General features: G+C 39.1%; 1 protein-coding gene across 5 annotated transcripts in view; it reads right to left on the bottom strand.

Annotated features, from left to right (window-relative positions):
* ABCB11 (ATP binding cassette subfamily B member 11) overlaps positions 1-27864 on the bottom strand; it is a 91779-nt gene that overhangs the window by 45650 nt on the left and 18265 nt on the right. For all 5 annotated transcript variants that reach the window (XM_058714875.1, XM_058714871.1, XM_058714873.1 and 2 more), the window contains 6 exons: positions 17735-17822; positions 16000-16133; positions 14206-14377; positions 11247-11371; positions 9194-9368; positions 2291-2404 (listed from right to left, as the gene is read on the bottom strand). In XM_058714875.1, coding sequence (XP_058570858.1) covers positions 2291-2404; positions 9194-9368; positions 11247-11371; positions 14206-14377; positions 16000-16133; positions 17735-17822 — 808 coding nt within the window. The remainder of the gene's footprint in view (positions 1-2290; positions 2405-9193; positions 9369-11246; positions 11372-14205; positions 14378-15999; positions 16134-17734; positions 17823-27864) is intronic.

Below are 27864 nucleotides of genomic sequence, written 5' to 3'. Positions count from 1 at the left end.
CACTATCTCACATAGACAGCACAGAACCTGCTTCAGAGCCTCTGTCTCCCTCTCTCTCTGCACCTCCCCAGCTTTCTCTGTCTCTCTCAAAAATAACTAAACATTTTTAAAAAACCTAACTGAATGTCCTCAAGTGGTATCCTCAAATACTACCAACTTTCAGTTGCTATGCTGAATTTCACCTCATTGTTGTTAGTAATGAGCCTAATCTAGAATTTAACCCTTCCAGTTAATCAGACAGGAGTGAGGGCCATGTCTTGCTACCAGAACATTCCACGTCAGCTTCTTCCTGCTTCTACACTTGTGAGAGAAACTCATCATCATATCTCATTTTGGGGCAATAGTGTAATCTATTTTCTTCTTTGTGGGTCTCTAGTAAAGATAATAAAGTAACTTTTAAATAATTTTTTGTAATAGTTTCAAAGTCCTTTTAGACTCATTATCTTATTTGAGCATATAACAACCCTAAGAATGAGGTAGAATTTGGATAGCTCAACATGTCTATGTAGTTTCCAAAAATCTATACTCCAATATATGAAACCCCCAAATACGAAACAGATAAAGTGATCAACAGTTTCCTCAGGTAGGTTATATGCTTCATAAATACTTAAGATTTAGGGGACCAAAGAAGAACCTCTAGATTTCCAGGGCTTCCAGAGGGGAAGAACATGTTGCCCTCTTCTCCCTTCTATTCTTGGATTTTGACTTTCTAGCTGGACCTCCAAGGTGCTTTAGTAGATTAACCAGGAAAATCCTAGCCAGACTACCAGACAGTCTAAGGTCTGTCACCTTTAGAAGATAATCCAAACTTACAAACTTGGCCTTAAAGTCTTGCATGATCTGGCCCCTTCCTCTCTCTCCAGCCTCTGTCCCTTGCTCACTCAACTCACACACACTGACCTTGTTTTAGGTCCTTGTATTCACCAAGCCCTTTTTCCATCCAGAGGGCTCTCTTCCAGGAATAGCCTCCCTGCTCTCATTTCCCAAGCACCGTTTCCCCCTGAACCTCCCTTCACATGGCTGACTGTCCTTGAGTTCTCAGGGCAAATATTATCTCCTCAGAGATGAGGTTACCATCACTTAAAGTCTCCTCTCCACTCCAACCGCTACCATGCTGACCTATTTTATTTCCTTTATTGCACTAATATTATCTTATCTTTGAATGTGCTTACTTCTTTTTTTAATTTTTATTTTTTACTGAAGTTAGGTTGGTTTTAGGTGTACATATAGTGATTCGATGATTATATACATTACCAAATGCTCACCAAGATAGTGTAGTTACTTTCTGTCATCACACAAAGTTATTCCAACATTATTGGCTGTACTTTTCATCCCTGTGACTTGCTTATTTTATAACTAGAAGTTTATCCCTTTCACCTATTTTCCCCATCCTGCTAGCCCCTTCCTCTCACAGCCACCAGTTTGTTCTCTGTATTTATGAGTCATTTCTGGTTTTTGTTTGTTTGTTTGTTTGTTTATTTGCTTTGTTTTTTTTGCATTCTACATATAAGTGACATTGTATAGTATTTGTCTTTTTCTGTTCACTAAATGTAATACCCTCTATTTTTTTCTAATGTTTTTATTTCTTTTTGAGAGACAGAGAGACAGAGAGACAGAGCATGAGAGGGGGAGGGGCAGAGAGAGAGGGAGACACAGAATCCAAAGCAGGCTCCAGGCTCTGAGCTGTCAGCACAGAGCCTGATGCAGGGCCCGAGCTCATTAACTGTGAATTCATGACCTGAGCCTAAGTCAGATGCTCCACCAACTGAGCCACCCAGGTGCCCCAACATAGTACCTTCTAGATCTGTAAATGTGCTTCCTTCTTTACTACCTATTTCCTAGTATGATAGGAGTGCAAGGACCTTATTTGTTCTATTTCACTCTTGCAGTCCCAACTCAGTGTGGAGCCTGGCTCATGATAGCACTTATTAAGTATTGCTGAATTAGGGGCATTGTGATAGTCCTCATATTTTTTTTAATTTATTTTTTTAATATTTGTTTATTTTTGAGGCAGAGACAGAGCGTGAGCAGGGGAGGGGCAGAGATAGAGAGGGAGACACAGAATCTGAAACAGGCTTCAGGCTTTGAGCTGTCAGCACAGAGCCCAATGCGGGGCCCAAACTCACGAGCCGTGAGATTATGACCTGAGCCGAAGTCAGACGCTTAACTGACTGAGCCACCCAGACGCCCCATCCTCCTATTTTTTTTAACATTGAGGGTAAATTCCTCAGAAATTCATTTCTCTCCCCACCCCAACCTGCTCATGGCCTTTACTTTGGCTCTTACATACCCGGTCTATTGTCTGAAAAATGCTGGTGGCTGCTGCACGCCCAGTTGCAAAGGCTTCCAAACAAGAAGATGCATTGCCAAGATTTAAAGCTCCTACTATGATACCGAGGAAAATCTGAAATAAAAAGAGATAAACATAGTTTTTGTATGTTTTTGTCAATTTGTAAATAGAGCTATCATTCGGGCTATTTGTGTGAACTCAGAGATTTCTCAGAAATGTTCTTCCTTGGGAGTTTGAAAGATAACTATTTCTTTGGAGACACCTGGAATAATTTCTGTTCTACAAAGTATCTCCAATTTTTCTATTGTTATGATTTAAAAGGTTACATTATTTATAACTGAACATCTATGTGTAGAACACTATTCTACAAAGAAGAATATATTTTGCAATGAGGAAGAGATCTAAGCAAGGCAGCGTATAGACACAAAGTGAGTTAGAATAGTGACATGACAATTCAGTTTGTCACATGAACAGTCTGATATGGTCTCTGGATAAGAGACCCCTGATAAGGGTCACTGAAGCAATAAAGACAGTATGATTAGCTTGATTGTCATAGAGATTGGTACGTACATTATAGATTTGCTACTAATGCTATATTATTGCTACTAGTAGACTATTATTAGGATAACTATTACTACTAGTAGGAGGAGGAGGAGGAGGAGGAGGAGGAGTTTTCCTAATGTATATTTCTAAGTGATTTACCTGCTTTACTTCATTTAATTTTTACAACAGAAGAGAAAACCAAGGTGTATGGAGGTTGCCTAACTTACTCTACATGAAAACACGTATTAAGTGGGAGAGCAGTATTTGAACCCAAGCTCTTGCCTGACAACCTGTCTAGCAAACAGGCCCACCTGCTGCTGGTGGCATGTGGTTGGTATGGCCAGGTTCTTTGCGATGCTGAGGAAGCTGTCCTTAAACTCACCAACCCAGTCATTTCATTAAGTTAGGGGAAGGCGAATTTATCATGACCAGATGTTCCTACCAAATAGCACTGTGTTTTTATCAGTGCTGTTTATAAAGGAAGAGGCAATGAGGTAATTTGTCATGTGCCTCTAGGAGGAGCACAAGACTCCTTTTGACCAAATGGGACCAGTCATGTAACTTTCATGGAGGATATTTCATTGGCCACCATCCGTTGGGGACAGGAGTTATTTCCTGAACTGAAAACTGGCTGCTGCCTGAATGTTTGAATGTAGTCTTCTTCAGGCAGTCAAATGATCCTAGTCTGTGACGGTTTCCCTGTCTTCCTTTGGTCTTGTGTCTGGACCAGGAGACTCCTCAGAGCCTCCCAGCCGCCTCCCTTCCTCTCAAGTAACCTCCATTCCGCATATGATGATGTGCACCAGTCCCCCCTTGCCTTCTTCCTGAATTCCCCACTCCATGAATGAGACAGACATTCTCTCCTTGTCTTTCTTGTTCCTCTTCCTTAATTACAGAAGGCAGCTCCTCCCAGGGGCAGATTACTTCATATTTCAAGCCGCAATTTCTTTATCGGTAACACAGGGATATTAACAGTATATACCTCATGGGACTGTTATGAACATGAAATGAAATAATTAGTTTAAGGTGATAAATCCAGTGTTAGCCACATAAATCATAGTGATGATGTTAAAAGAAGCAAGATTGCACACTTAAGAAATGATAAAGTGAATAGAGGGGGAAGTACTTCTGTAAATTGGGTTAAGACCACCTTTATCAGAGGCCTTCCCACCTAAACAAAAGATGCTTTCCAAATGTCCTAGATCAGGGCTCAGCAAACAGTTTCTATAAAGGACACCTAGTAGATACTTTAGCCTTTTCAGGCCATATGAGCTCCGAAGCAATTACACAACTCTGCTATGTAGTACAAAAGCAGCCATAGACAATAGAGAACAAATAATTATGGCTGTGTTCCAATAAAACTTTATTTACAAAAACAGGCATCAGGCTGGATTAGACTGGCGGGCCATAGTTTGCTGACCCCTGTCTAGATCCTAGATTGAATCACTAGGGGCCTAACCTGAGGTTTGCAGTCAAACCTTGCTCAGCCTGGTTTTGCAGATGTCTCTCTCAGAGTTCATAGGGAAAGAGTGAGTGAGACAGAACAGAGACATGTACTGATATTATCACAACAGCCAGCACCCATTCCAACAGATGATCATTTCCCACCCCAAACACTGCACTCTAACCAGGGGATGGCAGTGTCAGAAGAGGCAAAAGAGACCACTGGGGAATAATCTGTGGGTGTGCTGTGCTGGGGAAAAGGGGATCTGTGGCTCCTTGGAAGATAGATCCAGAAGAAGAAAACACTGGCTAATGAGTCAGGCCCTAGAGACATAGTCACCTGAGTTTATATCCCACTCCATGCCCCTCAGCACATATTTGTCAACCTCATGGCTCCATTTCATCTTTAATGACATCAATACAGAATGAAGCTTTGATATTACATATTGTATTTATATGAAATATGTCATTTAGTGTTTGACACCTTATACACTCTGAATACTGTTACCCTCTACTGCTGCTGTTATTTTTTACTATTGAGTCCTAAAACCTGGGAAGCGTGAAAAAGCAGCCTTCTGCACTCTGCAATTCGCTTTCATCTCCTCTCTCAATAGATCACAGAGTTTGTTTTTTGTCTGGGTACAAGTGGTACTAATCACAGTCATTTATGTGAGCCACTTACCATGTATGCCCAATTACCATGCAGCCAATAATGACTTTGTGCATGAAAAACATATTAGATTAACCAGATTGTTAATTAACTTAGTGGAGTACTAACACTCACCTCAGCTCACGTATACTGAGGCTTCAGAGTTTGCTACTCAGAAGTATGGTGAAAAATGTGCCTACGCACATGAGTGAAAGAAAGAGAAAGATGGAGGGAGGGAGGAAGGGAGAGAGAGAGAAAAAACAATCAGTGATTATGCTGTTCATGGATTTCTCCATTTTCCCAAAGGGAAATTTCTAAAGGTGTAAGCAGAGGCTTGCAGGAAGACATTCGGAGTATGAGGTAAGGTTAATCATTGACGATTAAAATGTTGGAAACACATAGCATTCCACATCTGCATATAGTAAGTACTCAGTTAAATTATTTACAGAAAGTATAGAGTGAACACTTGAAGCTGAGGAGTGTCAAATGAGTTAAACAAGGAGGCCATTAGGCTGAGGAAGATTTAATACCTTAGCAACCTGCATAAGCAAACCAAAACTTCAGCTCAAATGCCTCAAGGTCAAGAAATCAAAAACCTGAGGACAACCAATCACAAATAGTCAATTAAGCTTCCCCGGGCAAGGCAACTGCTTAAGGTATCGCCAATCAAATAATTTTTTTTTTTTTTTTGCTTTGCTTCTGTCTTTTCACTATAAAAGTCCCCTGCTCCTATGGGTGGAGAACGGTTTCTCATCACTTCTGGCTTGGTGCTGCTTGATTAGAATTATTTCTGCTTAAATAATCTCCTAAAATTTTGAATATACCTCAGTCTATTTTTTAGCAGAACCATAAAATTGGATTGGAAGTAACCAAGGGGATTTTAAATTCAGTGTTTCCAATTGGAATTGTGTAGTATTTAATTTTCAATTTACCAATTCATTTTTCCCTCTGAAATGTTATTTGGGCACACCTCTGTCCTCTCTGTGCAGGCATGGTATGAAAAGAAAGAGGTCTTTTCTCAATGCATGTTTTTCTGCAGAATGAGCAGATATAAGCAGTTGGGACTCATAAATGTTGAAAGTTCTTAAGAGTCATTAGATCAATAAAGACCAGGGACTTTATAGTCGGGTTTCATACCCGCAATACTTTCACTGGTTTTCCTTTTTTTTTTTTTCCAATATATGAAATTTATTGTCAAATTGGTTTCCATACAACACCCAGTGCTCATCCCAAAAGGTGCCCTCCTCAATACCCATCACCCACCCTCCCCTCCCTCCCACCCCCCATCAACCCTCAGTTTGTTCTCAGTTTTTTTTTTGTTTTTTTTTTTTTAAATTTTTTTTTTCAACGTTTTTTATTTATTTTTGGGACAGAGAGAGACAGAGCATGAACGGGGGAGGGGCACAGAGAGAGGGAGACACAGAATCGGAAACAGGCTCCAGGCTCCGAGCCATCAGCCCAGAGCCTGACGCGGGGCTCGAACTCACGGACCGCGAGATCGTGACCTGGCTGAAGTCGGACGCTTAACCGACTGCGCCACCCAGGCGCCCCTGTTCTCAGTTTTTAAGAGTCTCTTATGCTTTGGCTCTCTCCCTCTCTAACCTCCTTTTTTTTTTTCCTTCCCCTCCCCCATGGGCTTCTGTTAAGGTTCTCAGGATCTACATAAGAGTGAAAACATATGGTATCTGTCTTTCTCTGTATGGCTTATTTCACTTAGCATCACACTCTCCAGTTCCATCCACGTTGCTACAAAGGGCCATATTTCATTCTTTTTCATTGCCACATAGTACTCCATTGTGTATATAAACCACAATTTCTTTATCCATTCATCAGTTGATGGACATTTAGGCTCTTTCCATAATTTGGCTATTGTTGAGAGTGCTGCTATAAACATTGGGGTACAAGTGCCCCTATGCATCAGCACTCCTGTATCCCTTGGGTAAATTCCTAGCAGTGCTATTGCTGGGTCATAGGGTAGGTCTATTTTTAATTTTTTGAGGAACCTCCACACTGTGTTCCAGAGTGTTTCACTGGTTTTTCAAATGTGCAAAGCTGGGGGCACTTAGATGGCTCAGTTTGTTGAGTGTCAGACTTCGGCTCAGGTCATGATCTCACAGTTCGTGGGTTCGAGCCCTGCATCAGGCTCACTGCTGTCAATGCAGAGCCCACTTTGGATCCTTTGTCTCCCTCTCCCTCTGCCCCTCCCTCACTCATGCTTTCTTTCAAAAATAGATGAATAGACATTAAAAAAAAGTTTCCAAATGTGTAAAGCTGTATTAAAGTTGTTAAGAAAGGGGCTAAATTAGGGGCTCCTGGGTGGCTCAGTGCGTTAAGCAGCCGACTTCAGCTCAGGTCATGATCTCGTGGTCCTTGAGTTCGAGCCCCGCGTCGGGCTCTGTGCTGACAGCTCAGAGCCTGGAGCCTGTTTCAGATTCTGTGTCTCCCTCTCTCTGACCCTCCCCTGTTCATGCTCTGTCTCTCCCTGTCTCAAAAATAAATAAAACATTACAAAAATTAAAAAAAAAAGAAAGAAAGTGGCTAAATTATAATGATAGCAATATTTTCCATCTATACTGCTCTTTCAAGGTTTACAAAACACTAACATGTATAATCATATTTAATTTTTTAAACAAAATTCAAGTGATGCCAGTTGTTCATCTTGCAAAGAACTGAATTTTGAAAAGTTATTCTTAGTGTATTATCATGCTCTTATGAAATAAAGTCAGTAGCTTAGATTGATTATGGTTTGGCCTCTGATAATCATTTTGATTTGTAAATAAAATTCTGTTCTACTTTCCCTAGAAATGTATTTCTACTAAAGCAGTAGACCTCAAATTACAGGCTATCAGCTAGCAAATGTCTATGTAAGATTTTGGCATTTTTCATTATTTTTTTAAAATGTTTATTTTTGAGAGAGAGACAGAGCGTGAGCAGGGGACGGGCAGAGAGAGGGAGACAGAATCCGAAGCAGGCTCTAGGCTCTGAGCTGTCAGCATAGAGCCCAACGTGGGGCTCAAATCCACGAACCGCAAGATCATGACCTGAGCCAAAGTCGGAGGCTTAACTCACTGAGCCACCCAGGCACCCCTACATTTTTTATTATTTAATTGGCGTCTGTCTTACCTATAATCTAGGGCCAAAATGTTTTATTTAAGAATCTTAGGTGAAACTGCTTCCTATGTCCATGCTTTTAAAATTAATATACTTAATTAAACAATTAATAGGCCAAATGAAACGTGCATTTCATGTTTTATCTCCCTGACCTCATGGGGCTTAGTGTGTGAGGGCAGGAAGGGGTGGTAACAAATTGTAAATAAACTCAAATGTTCACTTTCATTCAAGCCCTCTGAAGGAAAAGTTCGGCAAGCCATACAAGAAAATAAAAGATTGATGAGTGTGGAAATGCCTTCTGTCTGAGAATCAGAACAATGGCAAGAGTCCAGCGGTAATGAGAGGTGCTGTAAGCTAAGGAAGAAAGCCCTTGGGTTAATGAGCTTTATCTCACCCTATCCTGGTATTCACCATGCATGTCGCTTGTCTTTTGTAGCACGCGTTTTCTTCTGCCATTAGGCACTGATGTGATTGTTTAAGTATTGCTTTTCTTCCCCACGAAATGATAAGTTACATCAGGAAAAGATCACATTTCTTTTGTTCACTATTGAATCCTCTGCACTTTGTATGGGTCTGGCATATCATAGATGCTCAATAAGACTTTTTTTCTTTTATACTCAATAATTCTTGAAAGAACAACTGAAAAAAATACTGAAAATTAAAGTAGCCATGGCATTCGTGAGAGCACGGCTATAGCACAAGCGAACAATAAAAATGGTGGCATTGCCTGTTCAGTTGAGGGTATTACTGGCTTGGTATTTTAGTAACTCATTATGTTTCACAAATACGTCCATTAGCACATATCTTGTACTATTATGAAACTTAACTACATGAGCTGTTAACTTTCAGCTGAGAGATCAACGACTTCCCATTTTCATGGCATATTATCTTTTGGACTCAGAAAAGTCATTGTTTTACAGCTATAAAATCCTTAGTTAATTGGAAATCATTAAATTTCTGGTCTCATCAAGTCAAATGCTCAGCATTCCTTTACTATAAAATGTGTAGGTTTTGCTTGTTTCTGCAGATGGACTCCACCAAATCATTGATGCTTTCCCCCCCTCAGATACTAAAGGAATAAACAAAACACCTTAACTATGGGCTTTTCCGAGATGCCAGCAGGAGATGCTATGTCTAGGCTGCTCAGATCTAAGTACCTGGATGAGCGTTCCTGCCGTATATTCTTCATCATCGAGGACAAGTTTGGAGCCATACCAGAAGGCCAGTGCATAGCAGAAGAAGATGAGACACCACATGAATCCAGTAAAGAATCCCATCACTATCCCTTTTCTAATTCCCCAACGCTGGGCAAACACAAGATTTTTCTCATATCTGTGAAGAGAAAGCATTTGAGTCTATGCCAGCAGCAGCAACTCAAGTCAAAATATTCAAAATAGGCACAGTGCAGTGCTTATACTCAATGATCATAATAAAATCACCCCAGACACATAGTGCCTTCATGGGAAGAAAATGACGATCACGTCCACGTAGTTATTTTGTTTCTTTCAACCCGGCAGTGAAACATGTTGAAGGAATGATGCCTAACAAAGCCTCATGGTTGGTTGATTACCTCTGGGATGAGAACAGTGTGAGGACAGTGAGAACTTTACCCCAAGAGAAAAGAATTTTCAACACAAATGTTTGGACATAAGGGATCTAGTACTATTTGTGCTTGAACTGTTTTATTAAGTCATGTGGCATGCTTTCTATCAGCAAATGATGTAATTGTTTCCCCCTAGGTTTGAGACCTGTGTTTGCACCAACTCATCTCCATACACCTATCTGACCTGTGACCAAGAATGCTATGTCGTAACATGACCCATGGGGTTCACAGCCACAGGACGGGGATAACTATGTAGATATCCAATTCAAGCACTAAGCCCCAGTGATTCTATACTCTGGCCATTAATAACTGGCATGGTCTTAAAGCTCAGACACTCTGTAACTGCCTTCTTTTATCCCCCAAAATAAATTCATGGAGAAAATTTCCCATTTCATGGGACAAAAATGAAGGTCTATTCTATGTTACCATTTTCAAAACATTTACATTGCTACTTTTATCAACAATGATTAATATCTTTCATGGTGGAGGAAGTATGCTACTGAAATTTGTTATGAGAAACAAGGTAACTTCACTCTATAAACCAAAAGACACAAAACAAAAAAAATAAGAAAAGAAAAGAAAAGAGGCTAAGTAGAGATTGTAAATTCTCTTTTCTCTTTGGTAGCAACTGAGAATGACATCATCATACTAGATCTACTCATTAAAAAGAGTTTAAACTGGAGGCTATTTTATAAAATCAGTACCTGGCATATGGAATGCACTTAAGTACTAAATAAATGGAAGAATAAACAACATTCTTGACAACTGTGCTGTTTTACTCATTTAGGTTTTTATTTTTATTAAGAACTAATCTTCCAGATGGGCACCTGGGTGGCTCAGTCGGTTGAGCATCCGACTTCAGCTCAGGTCATGATCTCAATGTTCTCAAGTTTGAGCCCCGCATCAGGCTCTTTGCTGTCAGCGCAGAGCCTGCTTTGGCTCCTCTGTCTCCCTCTCTCTCCACCCCTCTCACACTCATTTTCTCTCTTCCTCCCTCTCTCTCTCTTTTTTTATAATAATGCTTACATTATTATGCTTACATTAATGCTTACATTAAAAAAAATTTAATGTTTATTTATTTTTGAGAGAGAGAGAGCACTAGCGGGGAAGGGATTGAGAGAGAGGGAGACACAGAATTTGAAGCAGGCTCCAGGCTCTGAGCTGTTAGCACAGAGCCTGATGTGGGGCTCGAACTCAGGATCCAACCATGAGATCATGACCTGAGTCGAAGTCTGATGCTCAGCTGACTGAGCAACCCAGGTGTCCCCTGCAACTGCATTTCAGATCACTCCGTGATCTAAACAGTGTTACCGAGGTTTAGCGTGTGTATGTATCCACCACCACAGTTGAAATAAATATCTAACCTAAAATAGCTTTCTAAACATCTCCCACTATAACATTTTCAAAAACACACAGCTAAAGGCTTGGGGGTCCTTGTAATGCTAATGCCCCATCTAATTGCTCCCAGCTGCCTCTCAAACAAAAGCTCCCTCAGGGTAAATAAACCTAGGTAAAAATCTGCCACTTTGTGCAAAATGGGGAAGATTTCAGGGTGGTATGCCAATCAACAGAATTCTGGAAAGTGGCAGACATTTCAACGAACCAACCTTTCAACCTCTTTTTTCTCACCACCAAAAGCAGCCACTGTTCGAATAGATGAGATGACTTCATCAGCCACTGACCCTGCTTTGGCATAGGCCTTCAATTCATAGTCAGTAAACTTGGACAAACTCTAAAATCCAAAAGAAGAAAACAAAACGTGAAGACCAGGTAATTAGGTAAGTCAACCTGTCACTCAATAAACATGTGGTGGCTGTTACCAATACAAAACTAGATTCTCGCTGTTACAGTGTTCACCAAGGAAAGAATTGCATCCAAGTTTGATCTCTGTTAAACCCCATCCATGAGTGTTTGGTTGCCAGCTTATGAAAATGATTCCATTAGAAGTCAGCCTCAAAAACCTCTCAGAATAAGTCCCAAAGAGGGCATTCAGTGAGACCACAGTGTTTCACTCATTATGCTGATGAAGGTTTTAAGTGAAACTGTGTCCCATTTCATTACTATTGGCCACAGACCATTGCACAGTTTGTGGACAAACACCAGAGACAGAGACTGGTGGTCCGTGCAGGTGCCATGTCAGTCAGTAGAATGGGGGAGAGGTCCTGAGTATGCAAAGGCATGATGCCACAGAGGTAATTCCACAGGAGAAAGCTCCAGATTAATATTACACCATTTGACTCAACTATAGGGGCTCAACTAGCTTTGCTCTTTACAGAAGGAACTAAAAAGACATTGCCTTTAATGTTTAACAAATTACTTTTTCTAAAATTGGACTTGGATTGAGTTCTAATTAGAATTAATCACCAAAGAAATCCCTGTCACAGATGAAGATACCAAAATGAATAAAAGCAAATATTGTAAAAGATCGACTAACTCAGAAATCTAAAAAATTTATACTACCCAGACCAAAGGAGTTTACCTTCCAAGTTTTTCCAAACTCTTAGCAGCAAAAACCTTCACGAACAAAATCTTAAATGGAGGTTTTGGGTACAAAATAAGTAAGTGTATAATTTTGTTATAATATATTTATGTTACAAGTGCACACTTCGTAAGTTGTGAATTGAAAAGGCAACAATAGGGAAAGTAGGTCTATTTTCATCAACATTAAAATCTGAATTTTACGGATGTTACCGATGACGCTGCGGTTTTTACCACAACCTTCTTTTAACTTATTTCTAAATTATTTATTGAGGAAATCAAGTAGTTGTGAATGTTCATAGTTTTATTGTAATGGCTCATGAAATAATCTCAGGATACTTCAGTAAAATTGATACAAGAATTTAAAAGATGTGTATGGGAAAATATTTAACAATCACTCATGTTTCTCCTGGTTAAATATAAAAGACACAGGCATAAAAACCCACAGTAATGTGTAATATTGATATATTGCCCCCTCCTGCTTTTTCTTTTTTTTTTTTTTTTTTTTTTTTTTTTTGGTGTGTGTGTGTGGGGTGGGGGGGAGTCCTGCTCTTGAATTAGGCCTAGTGAAATTGCTTGCATCATTTTACACAAACATGCACAGACTTGAATTCAAGAAGAAACCAGTGCAGAGTTACAGCATTGCAAATCAGTGACACACTGACAAGAAGTTGGAATACGGGCACTGAGATAGCAAGAGAAACCATGCTCTACGCATGTTAAAATCAAGAGAACCAGGCTACATCTCTAACATGTTAAATGTGACATATGATCCATCTGCGTATGAACGTTAATTAATTACAGGTTTGAAGAAAGAGATTCAATGTATTGGGGGTGGAGGGAACTGAATTAAATGTTTGCAGAATCCTGGAAGATCCTCTGAGGAAGGGAGGCTTGGTAGGAAGGACTGTGGTGAAGCTTGTGTGATATGGTGGATTGGAAAAAAATAAAAGCTTATAACTCTGTAGCAATTAATTCTGTGCCAGATGCCATGCTAAGTGCATAACATGGAATATGCCTTGAATCATCACAATTACTTTGGGAAGGATTAGCCTTATCTTAAAGGTGAGGAAGCTAACACTTTGACAGGCTAAAAATATCTTTCTTGAGCCAGGTGGTAGAACCAGATGATGGACAGTTGAGGGGAGTGAGCTCTTTGCTATTGTCACTCTGTACTACCTGGGAAATGTTTGAGTAATATAGTCGGTGGACTGTAGAGAATATTTTGCTAGAAAATATTATCATGGAGATTGGTTTCCTGTTGCTCAATGATGTGTGTGCGGCTTTTCACCTGAATTCTATTCTCATTTACAGTAAATTATTAGTGTGCCTGATCCCATGAGCTGCTATCGAATGTGTCTGCTCTAAAAGCAGAACATAATTTCTTAATCCTTGGGAGTGTTTTTTAATAGGGATGACTCAAAATTCCTACTCCTATGTTTTTTCTTAGCCTACATACCTGGGGAATGGAAACTGATGGGGATATTGCTCAGAATGGGTCAGGTAACCTCTGTCTGAAACTGATCACACAGCATGGAGAACACAGTTGTGAAGGTAGAAATCTGCATTAGGTGTTTGTTACTGAGCTGGGTATGTTTGTTGGGCCTTTTTGAGAAAAACGTCAGAGCTTTAGAGACCATAGGAAGCAATAGGCATATCAGAGAGTGGGTGGGGGTTTTGGAGTCAGACTCCCTTGTATTTGATCACTTGCTAGCTGTGTAGTCCCAGACAAGTCCCTTTACCTCTCTGAGCCTGCATTTCTTATGTCTAAAATGTCATTAAGACTTTATAAGATTGTTGTAAAGATTAGAGACAATATATATGAAGTTCCTAATAGTGCCTGGCAAAATAGTAAATGCTCAGAAAATGTAGTTGTTATTGTTATTAACACAATAATATTTATGTTATTAAAACATCATCAATCCCTGATCTGTGGAATGTTATTTGATAGTGAAGAATAATCAAACAAAGTAAACTGAAACAGTGATAATATTGACTAAACATACACAGGAAAAAGGAAACAAGTTTCACATTTCTGGCTGTTTCTCAGCACAAAAGTCTTGGAGAGAAGTGAGAAGACATTCTTACCAGACCAATGATGCCTGCTCCAATCCCAATAAGAGGGCTGACAGAGATAATAACCAAGGTCAGTTTCCAACCCTGGTAAAATCCCAACAGGAACCCACTGATGCTTGTGGTCATGCGCTGAATGAAAATGGCCACTTGGTCAGCAATGGCATCATTGACTTTATTAATATCACTAGAAACAAGAGGGGATTTGATCAGTAAAACTGAACTTGGTCAATTCAAATGTCTTGCTGAGAAATCCCAGTCTTTCCTTTCTAAGTACTCTTGTATCTGTACCCCGTTGCCCGTGGGAAACAACAGCCTTGCACGTTTTGAAACACTTGATACAGCTTGTGAGTTCGTCAAGTCTCTTTCTCCCTCACAGCCAAGCAAGTTTGTTCTCAACCCAGCTTTCCCAACTGGTGGCCATTCAGTGTTGACAAAGACTTTTAGAAACCACCTTATCTGTCTCTTTCTTTCCTAGGGCTCATATCCTTGGTCTGTCCTAACAAGCTCTTCCTTCCTTCTTCATACCTGCTAAATCCTTTCAGCCTCAAGGAAAAACCCACACACCGCCTAGTTCATAAAAACTTATATAATCTCCGAGGAAGAAGTAATATCTTCCTCCCTGTGTTTGCATAGCAATGTAATTAATCTGTGTATGTGTGTGTACATGTATGTAATTATTGCATTCTGCTTATAGGCAATATAGAATAGTGGTTAAGAGCACAGACTCAGGCCAGCTCTGAATTTGAACACAAGCTTCTCCTGGGCTAACTTGCCTTACTTAACCTTCCTACGCCTCAGGTTCTGTCCTTATGTCCATCTACTGATGAGGATTAGTTAATATACGTAAAGTATGTAGAATAGTGTCCGTGTGTTGTAAGCTATCAGTATGCGCCAGCACTGATTATTTACTTGTTTGCACCTTTTATCTCTCCTACTAGGCTGTAAGTTCCCTGAGATCAGGAATTCTGTGGTTTATCTTTATGGTTTGCATAGAGTAAATCCTCCAGAATCCTGGTTGAACATAATTATGTTACATTCATATTCCTGGGAATATTCCCATAATCTCTTGTTTAGATGGAGCCAGGAGGGTTTAGGATTTAATAGCAACAAAGGACCTTAGCTATTACCCAGAGATTTGACAGTTGTATTATAGCAAGGGTGTGTGTTCAAGGTCATAGTAAGTAAGGGGCAGAACAAGTGCTCGAATCTAAGGGTTTCAACATTTAGTCTCTTATCTTCACTATACTGTACACTAAGTGTCTCTCATGAGACCTCAACGTTCAATTCAATAGGGTTCAATTGGTTCTAATTACTCAGGGCTCATTCAGAATGACTGGAGGGGAGCTATTCATGGCCCCAACTAGTATTTAGGTGTAAACTGGATTTAAATTCAGTTTTTTAGTTTGAATCTTTCTCGAGCTATTTTGGATTTTTCTTTGTCTTTGTTTTTATGTGCAGAAGTAACCTCAACAGAGCAAGATAATTCGTTCTAATTGTATCATTTTTCCTTATTGATCCATAGATTGTGACATCCCTCAGTCTCTCTTTTGGAGGCCAAATAGCCCTAGCTCTTTTAACTCTTAAGGGCCTACAAACAAAACTTTAGTATCCTGGCTATCAACTGTTAATGATCATATTTGATAAAATGTTACCTATGGAAAAAACATGCTACCTGTAAAAGCCCAACTTAAGAGACAAAATGTATCCAAAATAACTGAAAACGTGTCTCCAATTATTTAACTTAGAAACAAGGGTTCTATTATCCAAAACTCACACATACATTAAGACCTCCTACCAACCACTTACTCGGAAAGTCTTGTGTTCAGCTCTCCCACGGAATTGCAGTCAAACCATCCCATTTCCATTCGCATTATTTTCCTAAAGGAAATTTGCCTCATATTCTGTATCTGATGAGCTGCAGCAATCACCCAAAAGCATATCTGAAAATGAAGCAAGGAATGTTTGGCATTGCAACGTTAAAAATATCCGTGGATTCCTTCTCTTTCCAGAAGAAAACGCTTTCAGTATGAGTGCTGAGAGAAAGAGGAAAGCGATTCGCAGAATGCCGCGTCATGGGAGCTGCGGTGTGAGCCGAGGGCACCTGCTGCTTCAAGCGGGATGAGCAGAACAGCTGCGGAAAGGGAAGCCGAAGGTTCGGGTGTGAATTTGGCTTTGCCACGTGTAGAGCTAACCTTACTGAGTTCCACTGACTGCACAAGTAAAGGAAAGCTCACAGTGCCGAAAAGAAATTCTTGCTCTAATTTTTGCATGCCGTTTCTGAGTGTATTTTTCCCGAGAGCCCTGCCAACAAGCATGTTTGTATAGTTTCCAGGCTATTGGACAATGATTTTCAGAGAAAGTAAGACAAAAGTTATGACATAAGCAGGGAATCTACTGATAGTTTTCCCCAACCAGATGTAGTCGGGTTGTCATCAAAATGCCCAGTGCCAGAATGAGAGAAACTGATTCATTTCTTTTTACAGTGAACATGAACTTCCTGGAATTCTTGAATGAATGGAGATTGAGGGAAATAATTATTTTTTTTTTCTACAGAAGAAGGCAAAAGATGAAATATTTTTCTTCTTTAATAAGGGTTAAGCATGGGGCACCCGGTGGCTCAGTCAGTTAAGGTCTGACTCTTGATTTCGGCTCACGTAATGATCTCTCAGTCTGTGAGTTCGAGCCCCACATCCAGGCTCTGTGCTGACAGTGTGGAGCCTGCTTGGGATTCTCTCTCTCCCTCTGTCTCTGCCCCTCCCATACACTCTCTCTCTCACTCTCTCAAAATAAATAAACTTTAAAAAAAAAATAAGGGTTAAGTAACTCCAAGCCCTCCCATGGCTTAAATCTAGAATACACTCTAGATTCAGTTTACAAAATTTGAGTTGGAATACAGATTGGTGAGATTTTAGCAATGAAAGAGAAAAAGAAAGTCAAGTTTGCTTTCCTCCAACTCCTCATGCCTGCCTTTCTCCAGGGTGTTCATATTCTCATTACAAACACATCCGCAATTGCCTTTTTTTTTTTTTTTTTTTTTTTGAGTTTAGAAGAAAAGATAAAGTCTAGGGGACACAGAAGGACAGGGCATTGAAATTCAATGTCTATTCATTCACCATCTCTCTAGGCAACTGCTTATGTTTTTCTCCCCATCTGAGAGCAAGAATCCTTCCCCATTCTCTCACCCCCATCTCCAAGTAAAACTGTAGTCCAAACTTAAAAGTTAAAGAGGGGCACCTGGGTGGCTCAGTGGGTTGAGCGTCAGACTTCTGCTCAGGTCATGATCTCACCGTTCATGAGTTCGAGCCCTGTGTCTGGCTCTGTGCTGACAGCTCAGAGCCTGGAGCCTGCTTCGGATTCTGTGTCTCCCTCTCTCTCTGCCCCTCCTCTGCTCACATGCTGTCTCTCTCTCTCCTCTCTCTCTCTCAAAAATAAATAAAAACATTTTTTAAAAATTTTAAAATTTAAGAGCGTACTTTGCATTTCATTATAATGTATTTGAACCCAGAGGTTGATCTATAAATAAAATGAAGGTGCTACTCACTTGAATATATCCTGTGATGAGTACTGACAAAGCGATTCCAGCATAGTAACTGGCAAATTTGATCATTTCACTTTCAATGTCCAGCAACCTTAAAAAGAAGGGGAGAATATTAAGATTCAGAAGTCGCCTCAGGTTTACCAAAGATAACATTTGTGGGCACAGAGGAATTTAAAATATAAAATACGGGTAAGCCCTCTTATCTATGTAGAATTATAATTCGATCTAACCGAATCTCTACATAGACCTCATGGTACCAATCCCAGCAAAGAGGCCTACCCCCTTCATCTTTATAGGCAGAACTAACTCATTGGCAGCTGCTGGAAGCCAGGGGCAGTAGATGGCAGCCCAGGGCTCTGTCCATAGAGTCCCTCCACTCATGCTCATTGTGCAGTGATGGAGCAAATCACCAGAGAAAGGTTTTATAATCCAGACAGGTGTCCGAAAAGACACTGGTGAGAGGTGTGGGCTATAAATCAGGAAGCTTTACTGTACCTCCTCTAGGAATCTAAGCCATCTTTTCAGCTCTTCCATCTCAAAGTGACATTGTGAAAAATGTGTGTGTTTCATCATCCCAAAGAAAGAGAAAAATACTTATTAGCCCAGGCCTTCTGCTGACTATAGCGCATGAAGTTTCCCTCTCTGGCACGATGTCTAAGATGAACCCAAAGAACTTGTAGAGAATAGCTAGAAAGCCCTAAAGCATTTTTCCAGCACAACTATCACGCTGTGGCACACAGGGTTTGGGATTCACAGGGGCAGTGAGGGGAAGCAAAAATTATTCTGAAATTGCTTTCAGAAAATAAAGAATTTTATAATTAGAAAATTAACACAGACTGATAACAGTTCTGACCCTTGAGGATGCTTTAAATGATATCAAGTCCATTTCTTCTTTTTTTAAATGTTTATTTATTTATTTTGAGAGAGAGAGAGAAAAGAGAAAACATGAGCAGGGTAAGAGCAGATGGAGAGAGAGAGAGAGAGAGAGAGAGAGAGAGAGAGAGAGAGAGAGAGAGAGAGAAAAGAGAGAGAACATGAGCAGGGTAAGAGCAGATGGAGAGAGAGAGAGAGAGAGAGAGAGAGAGAGAGAGAGAATCCCCAAGCAGACTCCATGCTCAGTGCAGAGCTGGCACAAGGCTCAATCCCACCACTGTGAGATCATGACCTGAGCTGAAATCAAGAATCAGATGCTTAACTGACTGAGCCACCCAGGTGCCCCTTGAGTCCATTTCTTTAGAATTGGAAAGCAGTGTCTTCAGCAGAGATGCTCTCATCGTACATGCTTTCTGCTTCCCCTCAGGCCTTCCTCTTATGACCCAAGCTTGAATTGTTCTCTCCCTCTACCGAACTTGGACCAAGTGTTGAAGTGCAATTTCTTTAATTCAGAACAAACTATGATTCTGCGACAGATTTTAATTGCCATCTTGCACTACTATTCAGCATCTTTATTGAAAATATTTGTTTGTTTTGCTAGATTGCAAGCTACTTGAGGGCAAGAGCTTGGTTTAAGCTGCTTGCTCACACTGCCTGAACCCTTGTACAATACCTTACACATAGCAGACGCAACACCGCAGTGTTTCTTCATTTTGCTTTGACTTTTAAAATACTTATGAGGAAGGGATATAATTGCTTTGGTCAACCCCTCCGATAATCTCCAAACCAGCTAATATGTCTGTTCACCACATTCCCAGTCTTTCATGATGGTTGAAAGGGAACCCCAAGCACGGACAAGAGCTAGAAAACTTACATCCACAATCGGAGGCTCTCACAAAAGTTAAGTATCTCTGTACAGGGTATGTAGTGAAATATTGTGAGGAAAGACTTCTAAAGGACCAGTTAGTCCATATTGCTAATTTTCTGTTTGTGACATGAAATTTGGGTGTCCAAAAACAGACAACTATGAGTATTTGTCAGAAAGTTTTACTTAAGATTTCCTGTGGTGCGTTCCTTCTCCAGACACTCTAAGCAGAGGTGATAAAAGGTGTCTCTGTCATGAGAGACACAGCTGCCAGTTATAAACAAACCTACTCAGACTGAAAGTACTGAGCACAGACCCAGCTCCAAGATTTATTGCGGAAAACTCCCAGAGAATTATATCATTAGGGGATGGTGTGGATAAGCACATGAGTAGTTTATGATTCCGTTCACTCTTGAAGCAGCCCAGAGATGAATGGTTAACTTTTTTATTTTATTCTTGGGAATAAGAAGTTATTAGGGTTTTACTTGAGAATATTTCTGGAACAACAGAACAGATCTATCAGAAAAAACTGCTAGGAAGGAAAAGAGCAGGCTGCTTTGGTTCCTTTCAGTGCACATCAAATTTTCTTTTATCATCTGGTGGAAAGTTTTCTTGTGGCTGTAAAATCCTGGAAAGGATTCTTTAAAGTGTGGGAGTGATTTGGACCACCAAATAGGCGCCTTTCTTTTTAACAGCAAAATTGACATACATTTACTAGAGTAAATTCAGATTCCCTTGGTTCATTTGTTTAAGGGAGAAGAGGGCAGAAAGATGGCAATTAAAGGGGAAAGGTAAGAGATATTTTACAAATGATTAAGATATGAGGGATTCTTACCTTGCCCTTTATGAAAAATAAATTCACCATAAAATCAAATTACTCAATTTATGCTTCAAGGTTTCAGATTTACTAAACCCAGAGGGTTTTCATTTTCAATACCTACGAGGTCTTTATGACAGGGTGCATGCTTAACATGGAGTCTTCCTTTCAATGGTTTTCATGCATGGTAGACCCAGTAGTACTGACACTGTAGAGTGAACATCAGTGGCAACTCACAACTGACCACCACAGGTTGGCAGAAATGTGGCCATGTCCTACTCTCAGAATGACGGAGGCTCTGTATTGTTTAATGCACGGGACATCAACCTGTGCACAAATGGCTGATCACTGAGTAAAGCTGCTCTGCAGAACACCCATACACGATGGCTTACTGCCAGAATGGCTAGAGAATCTATGACAATTTCCAGAATGGCTAGAATTCCCTTTCCGAGAATCTATGACAATTTTTTTTTCACCCAGGAAGCCATTTGTTTGTTTTTCATTAAACTTTTCATTTCGAGGCAAGTGTATATTCTCATGCAATTGTGAGAAATAATACAGAAGCATTATATATGCCCTTTGGCAATATCTTGCAAAACTCTAGGACAATATCACAACCGAGATGTTGGCATTGATGTAATCAAGATCAGAACATCCTCATCACCCCAAGGATTCTTCATGTTGCCTTTTTTACATCTACACATGCAGCCTCCACTCCCCCCTTAACCCCGGGCTACCAGTCATCTATTCTCTAGTGCTATAGGTTTGTCATTCAAAGAATATTATAAAGTGGAATAAAGAATATTATGTAACTGGAATCACACAGTATGTAACTTTTTGGCATTGGTTGGCTTTTTTTCACTCAGTATAATTCTTTCATCAATTATTTGCTCCTTTTCATTTTCAAGTACTATTCCGTGGTATAGATGTATCACAACTTAACCACTCACCCATCGAAGGATGTCTGGGTTGTTTCCAGTTTTTGTGTTACAAGTAAAGTTTCTATAACCTTTGTGTACAGGTTTTTGCATGAACGTTAGTTTTAATCTCTCTGGGATAAATCCCCAACAGTAGAATTGCTGTGTTATATAACACTTGCATGTTTGTTTGTTTGTTTGTTTGTTTGTTTGTTTGCCAAACTGTTTTCCAGAGTGGCTGAGCCATTTTGCATTTCCACCAGCAAGGTATAAGTGATCCAGTTCCTCCACATCTTCACCAATATTTGGTGTCATCACTATTTTTATTTTAGCAATTCTGATAGATTTGTGCTGATGTCTCTTTTTGATTTTAATTTGCTTCCCTAACCGCTAATGTTGCTGAGTATCTTTTCATGTGCTCATTTGCCATCTTTATATCCTTAGTGAAATATCTTTTCATGTGTTTTCCCCATATTCTAATTTGAATTTTTCTAACCACTGAGTTTGGAAAGTTCTTTATATTTTCTAGATCTTAGCCCTTTGTTAGATATATAGTTTGCAAACATACTCTCCCAGTCTGTAGCTTTTCTTTTTCATTCTCTTAACAGGGTCTTTTGCAGAGCAAAAGTTTTTCATTTTGATGAAGCCCAATTCATCAGCTTTTCTTTTTATGGACTGTACTTTAAGTGTCAAGTCTAAGAGCTCTTTGTCTAGCCTTAGACATAAAAATGGTGAGCTACACATTTTTCTAAAAGTTTGGTTTATTTTTTACATTTAAGTCCATAATCCATTTTGAGCTATTCTGTATATGGGTTCATTTATTGCCTATGGATGTCCAATTATTTAGGCACCATTTGATAAAAAGTTTGTATTTCCTCTCTTGAATTTCTTTTCCACCCTTGTTAACAATCAGTGGGACATATTTGCACTGGTCTATTTGAGTTCTCTATTCTGTTCTTCTGTCAATACAACACAACCTTGCTTTAGCTATATAACATATCTTGAAATTGAGTAGACTGTTCCCTCACACTTTATTCTTCTTTTTCAAAGTTGTTTTAGATATTCTAGTTCTTTTTTTTTTGACTTTTCATATAAATTTTAGAGTAATCTTGTCTCTGTATACAAAAATATCTTGCTGAGGGGGTATAGCTCAGTGGTAGAGCATTTGACTGCAAAAATATCTTGCTGAGATTTTAATGGAAATTTTATTAAACCTGTATTATCAGTTTGGGGGAAATGAGATTTTTCTTATACTGAATTTTCCAATTCATTAACAATATATGTCTCTTGGCCTGTTTAGATCTTTGATTTCTTTCATCAGGATTTTACATTTTTCAGCATGTAAGTCCCATATATGTTTTATTAAATTTACAACTAACTACATTTTTTAAGCAATTTTATTTTTTTTTAATTTTTTTTTCAACGTTTTTTATTTATTTTTGGGACAGAGAGAGACAGAGCATGAACGGGGGAGGGGCAGAGAGAGAGGGAGACACAGAATCAGAAACAGGCTCCAGGCTCTGAGCCATCAGCCCAGAGCCTGACGCGGGGCTCGAACTCACGGACCGCGAGATCGTGACCTGGCTGAAGTCGGACGCTTAACCGACTGCGCCACCCAGGCGCCCCTTAAGCAATTTTAAATGGCATTATGTTTTGAATTTTGGTGTCCACATGTTCATTGCTAGTATGCAGAAATAGTACTAAATTTTGTATATTTATTTGGTATTTTATGACTTTGCCAAACTCATTTACTGGTTCTAAGATATTTTCGTAGATTCTTTGGGATTTTCTATGTCCACAATAATATCATCTTCAATATAATTGGGTGTGTTTCTTCCTTTTAGGTCTGTATTTTGTTTTCACTTAAAATGTTTTTGATTGTAGGGGCGCCTGGGTGGCGCAGTCGGTTAAGCGTCCGACTTCAGCCAGGTCACGATCTCGCGGTCCGTGAGTTCGAGCCCCGCGTCAGGCTCTGGGCTGATGGCTCGGAGCCTGGAGCCTGTTTCTGACTCTGTGTCTCCCTCTCTCTGTGCCCCTCCCCCGTTCATGCTCTGTCTCTCTCTGTCCCAAAAATAAAAATAAAAAACGTTGAAAAAAAAAATTAAAAAAAAAAAATGTTTTTGATTGTAATAAAAAATACATAACATAAAATTTGCCAACTTAACCACTTTTAAATGTATACTTCAATAGTGTTAAATATTAAATCAGTATTCCTTTCCTTCCTTATTGTATAGGCTAGAACTTTGAGCACTGTGTTGAATAATAGTGGTGAAAGCATATATTCGTGCCTTGTTTCCAGTCTCAGGGAGAAAGCATTTAATCTTTCACTTTTTTTTCCTTACTTTGTTTTTATTTAAAAAAAAATTTTTTTAATGTTTTTAATGTTTGTTTTTGAGAGGGAGAGAGAGAAAGAGAGACAGCATGAGAGGGGGAGGGGCAGAGAAAGAGGGAGATAGAAAATCCAAAGCAGGCTTTGCGCTGTCAGCTCAAGGTTGGACATGGGTCTGAGGCCCGCCACGGGAAGATCATGACCCGAGCCGAAGATGGATGCTAAACCAACTGAGCTACCCAGGCGCCCCTCAATCTTTCACACAAAAAAGCTGTGGGACTTTTTTGTAGATGTTCTTTCTTAAGTTGAGGAAGTTCCTTTCCATTACTAGTTTTCTGAGAGTTTTTGTTATGAATGGGTGTTGAAATTTTAAGTGCTTTTTCATCTTCAGTGAAGATCATCGTGTGGTTTTATATATTAGCCTGTTAATGTGATAGATTACGTTCACTGTTTTTCTAATACTGAACCACATGTGCTTCTCTAGAATATACTCTACTTGGTGTGTAATTCTTTTTTATATATTGTTAATTCTATTTGATAGTATTTTGTTGCCATTTTGCATCTATATTCATGAGGAATATTAATCTGTGCTTTTCTTTTTTGTAATATTTTTGTCTGGCTTTTGGATCACTAGCTTCATAAAATGAATTAACTACTCCCTCTTATTATCTGGAAAATATTGTATAAAGCTGGTGGTGGTTTTTTTTTTTTTTTTTTTTTTTCCGAAACATTAGGTAGAATTCTCCAGTGAAATCACATGGGCCTGGAGGTTTCTTTTTTTAGAGTTTTAAAATTATAAATTCAATTTCTTTAATAGGGCTATTCTAATTATTTGTATCACATTGGGTGAGTTGTGGTAGTTTGTTTTTGCAAGCAATTGGTTCATTTTTCTAAGTTGTCAAACCTATGTGTGTAGACTAGTTACAGTAGTTCCTTGCTGCCCCTTTGATGTTTGCAAGGTCTACAGTAATATCTCATTTTTCACTCCCAGCATTGGTCATTTGTGTCTTCTCCCTTTTTCCTTTGTCAGTTTTGATAAAGTTTTGCCCATTTAACTGATTTTTTTTCAGAGAACTAGATCTTTGTTTCATTGATTTCCTGTATTGTTTGTTTTTATTTTTATTATACCCTCTCATCTGCTTTCGGTGGACTTATTTTGCTCTTTTCCGAGGTTCTTAAGTTGGGAGCTTAGATGTTTAGTTTGAGATGTTTCCTTTTTCGTAATGTATGCATTTAGCGCTATAAATTTTCCTCCCAGTACTGCATGAACTGTGTCCCACAGATTTTTACATTTTGTGTTTTCCTTTTCATCTAGTTCAATTTTTAAACTTTTCCCTTGCTTGACACTTCCTCTTTGACCTATGAATTGTTTAGAAGTGTACTGTTTGATTCCCAAGAATTTGGGGGGTTTTCCATTTATCTTTCTGTTACTGATTTCTAGTTTGATTCCATTGTGGTTAGAGAATTCACTCTATTATTTCAATTATTTTATATTTTATTTCAATTATTTTATATTTATAAGCAAATTGAGGTTTGTTTCATAGCTCATAGGGTATGGTCTGTCTTGGTATGTGCTCTGTAGGCACTTAAAAAATGTGTATTATGTGGTTGTTGAATGGAATGTTCTATACATGTCATTTAGATCCTGTGGCTGCTGGTATTTAGCTCTTCTGTATCCTTGATAATTTTATGTCTAGTTGCTCTTTCAGTTGTGGAGAGATGGTAGTTAAGGGTTCTACTATATTTTTGATTTGTCTATTTTTCCTTTCTGTTCTGTCAGTTGTTGCTTCACAAGTTTTGCAACTCTGTTTGGTGTGTATACATTTAAGATTGCTGTGTCTTCCTGGCAGATTGACTTGTTCACCTTTGTATGATGGTCCTCTTTGTCTCTGGTAAATTTCTTTATTCCAAAATCTAATTTATCTTATATCAGTATAGTCATTTCTGCTTTCTTTTGACTAAGGTTTGCATGAAAAATATTTTTCCATGGACTACTCAAACTGCTTTTATATTTTTATTTCATTTTATTTAAGTAATCTCTACATCCAACATGGGGCTCAAACTCACAACCCCAAGATCAAAAGTCACATACTCTACTGACTGAGCCATCCGAGGTGCCCTCAAACATTTTTTAAAATTCAAAGTTGATTTACCTGTAGTGTTTTTGAGTATATCTCTTTGTATAGCTTTTTTAGTGGTTGCTCTAGGAGTTATGTTATAAATATATATATATATATATATATATATATATATATATATATATATATATATATCGCTTATTATAATCTGCTAGTGTCATTTTACCAGTTTGTATGGAGTGTAAAAACACTACCTCCCTTTATATACCCTTATTCTCCTCTGCTAATACTATAATTATCTTTAATATTTCCAAATCAAATTCACATCAGACAATGTTACAATAAGATGATATCAAACAGTGTTGGCAGTTTTTACTTCCACCTTTAAAAATAAGTCAGAAAACTCAAGCGGAGGAGGAAAGTCTACTATGTTTACCCATGATTTTGCTTACTATGTTCTTCCTTCTTAATGTCCAAGATTATTTTTATTATTTCCTTTCTGTTCAAAGAGCTTCCTTTAGGGGCGCCTGGGTGGCGCAGTCGGTTAAGCGTCCAACTTCAGCCAGGTCACGATCTCGCGGTCCGTGAGTTCGAGCCCCGCGTCAGGCTCTGGGCTGATGGCTCGGAGCCTGGAGCCTGTTTCCGATTCTGTGTCTCCCTCTCTCTCTCTGCCCCTCCCCTGTTCATGCTCTGTCTCTCTCTGTCCCAAAAATAAATAAAAAACGTTGGAAAAAAAAAAAAATCAAAGAGCTTCCTTTAGCCATTCTTAAGTCAGCTGGCAATAAATTCTCTGAATTTCCCTCGTCTGAAAATGTCTTGATTGTCTCTTCCATGGAGGTTGTGATGAATGTCCTGACCCTCTGATCCCACGCAAGCAGGCAGGGAGAGAGGTTTCTCTTTACAGTAGGGGTGCTTCAACTCTCTACATATTCTTCAGATACCACAGAGGTGGGGTGGGAGACAGACACAGCAGGGGCTCAGTGATACCTGGTAAAGGTGGAAGCCTAGGTCCAACTCAACCTTTGCTAGCATGGGTAAGTGTGAGGTTATGTAGTGTTTTTTGTTTTTGTTTTGTTTTATTTTCCTGTGGTGTTGGCTTGAGTAGAATAGTGATATAGTTATTGCCTGAGATTTTTCTGTTAGGCTGCCTCTTTGTGGTCTACTATCTAGAAAGAGCATAATTTTATTAAGTCCTTTGTGGTTTGTGCTCACTGGTTTTTCCAGATTGCAGCTTTCCCAATACCCATATGTGGTACATATGAGGCCTAAAAATAACCCAGGGAACTCACAGTCATGTCATGATTTGAGTCCTGAGAACTCTAACCTTCTTTTATCCACTTTTTAGACTACTATGTTTGTTTTATATGTAATGGATTAAATAATCCAATCAAACAGCAGAGATTGTCAGACTGGATAAATCTAAAAAACAAACAAACAAACAAGCTCCAACTGTAGACTGTCTACAGGAGACACATTTTAGATTCAAAGATACGAACGAGTTAAAAGTAGGATGGAAAACGATATGTCATGGCAAAGAGCAACCATAACAAACCAAGAGTGGCTGTACCAATATAAGACCAAATAAACTTTTAAAAATTGTTATTGGGAATAAATGTTTTGTAATTATAAAAGGACCAGTCTATCATAAGATTATAACAATCAGAAGATTATAACAATTATGAACATATATTCATCTAAAAACAGAGTTCCCCAATACATGAAGCAAAGTCTGACAGATTCAAGAGTAGAAATAGGTAGTTCAATAATAATAGTCAGAGATCGCAATTCTATACTTTGCATTGGATAGAATAACCAGGAATAGAAGACTTGAATAACACCACAAACCAATAGACCCAACAGAAATCCTTTGAACATTCCATTCAATAACAGCAGACTGCATGTTCCCCTCAAGTGCACATGGAGCACTCTGCAGGATAGACCCATGCTAAGCTGTACCAATCCATGCTACAATATGATGAACCTTGAAAATATTATGCCAAGTTAAAGAAGCCAATCACAAAGGACCACATATTGTGGGATTCCAGTTGTATGAAATGTCCAGAATAGGCAAATCTACAGAGCCAGAAAGTAGATTAGTGGTTGTCTAGAGCTGAGGGGGGATGGGAGATGGGAGAGTGACAGCTAAAAGTTTCTTTCTGTGGTAATAAAATTGTCCTAAAATTGGGGCGTCTGGGTGACTCAGTCAGTTAAGCATCTGACTCTTGATTTTGGCTCAGATTGTGATCTCACAGTT

Source organism: Neofelis nebulosa, chromosome 2 (assembly GCF_028018385.1).
Source record: "Neofelis nebulosa isolate mNeoNeb1 chromosome 2, mNeoNeb1.pri, whole genome shotgun sequence".
Taxonomy (NCBI): domain Eukaryota; kingdom Metazoa; phylum Chordata; class Mammalia; order Carnivora; family Felidae; genus Neofelis; species Neofelis nebulosa.
This window is presented reverse-complemented; position numbering and strand designations above follow the sequence as displayed.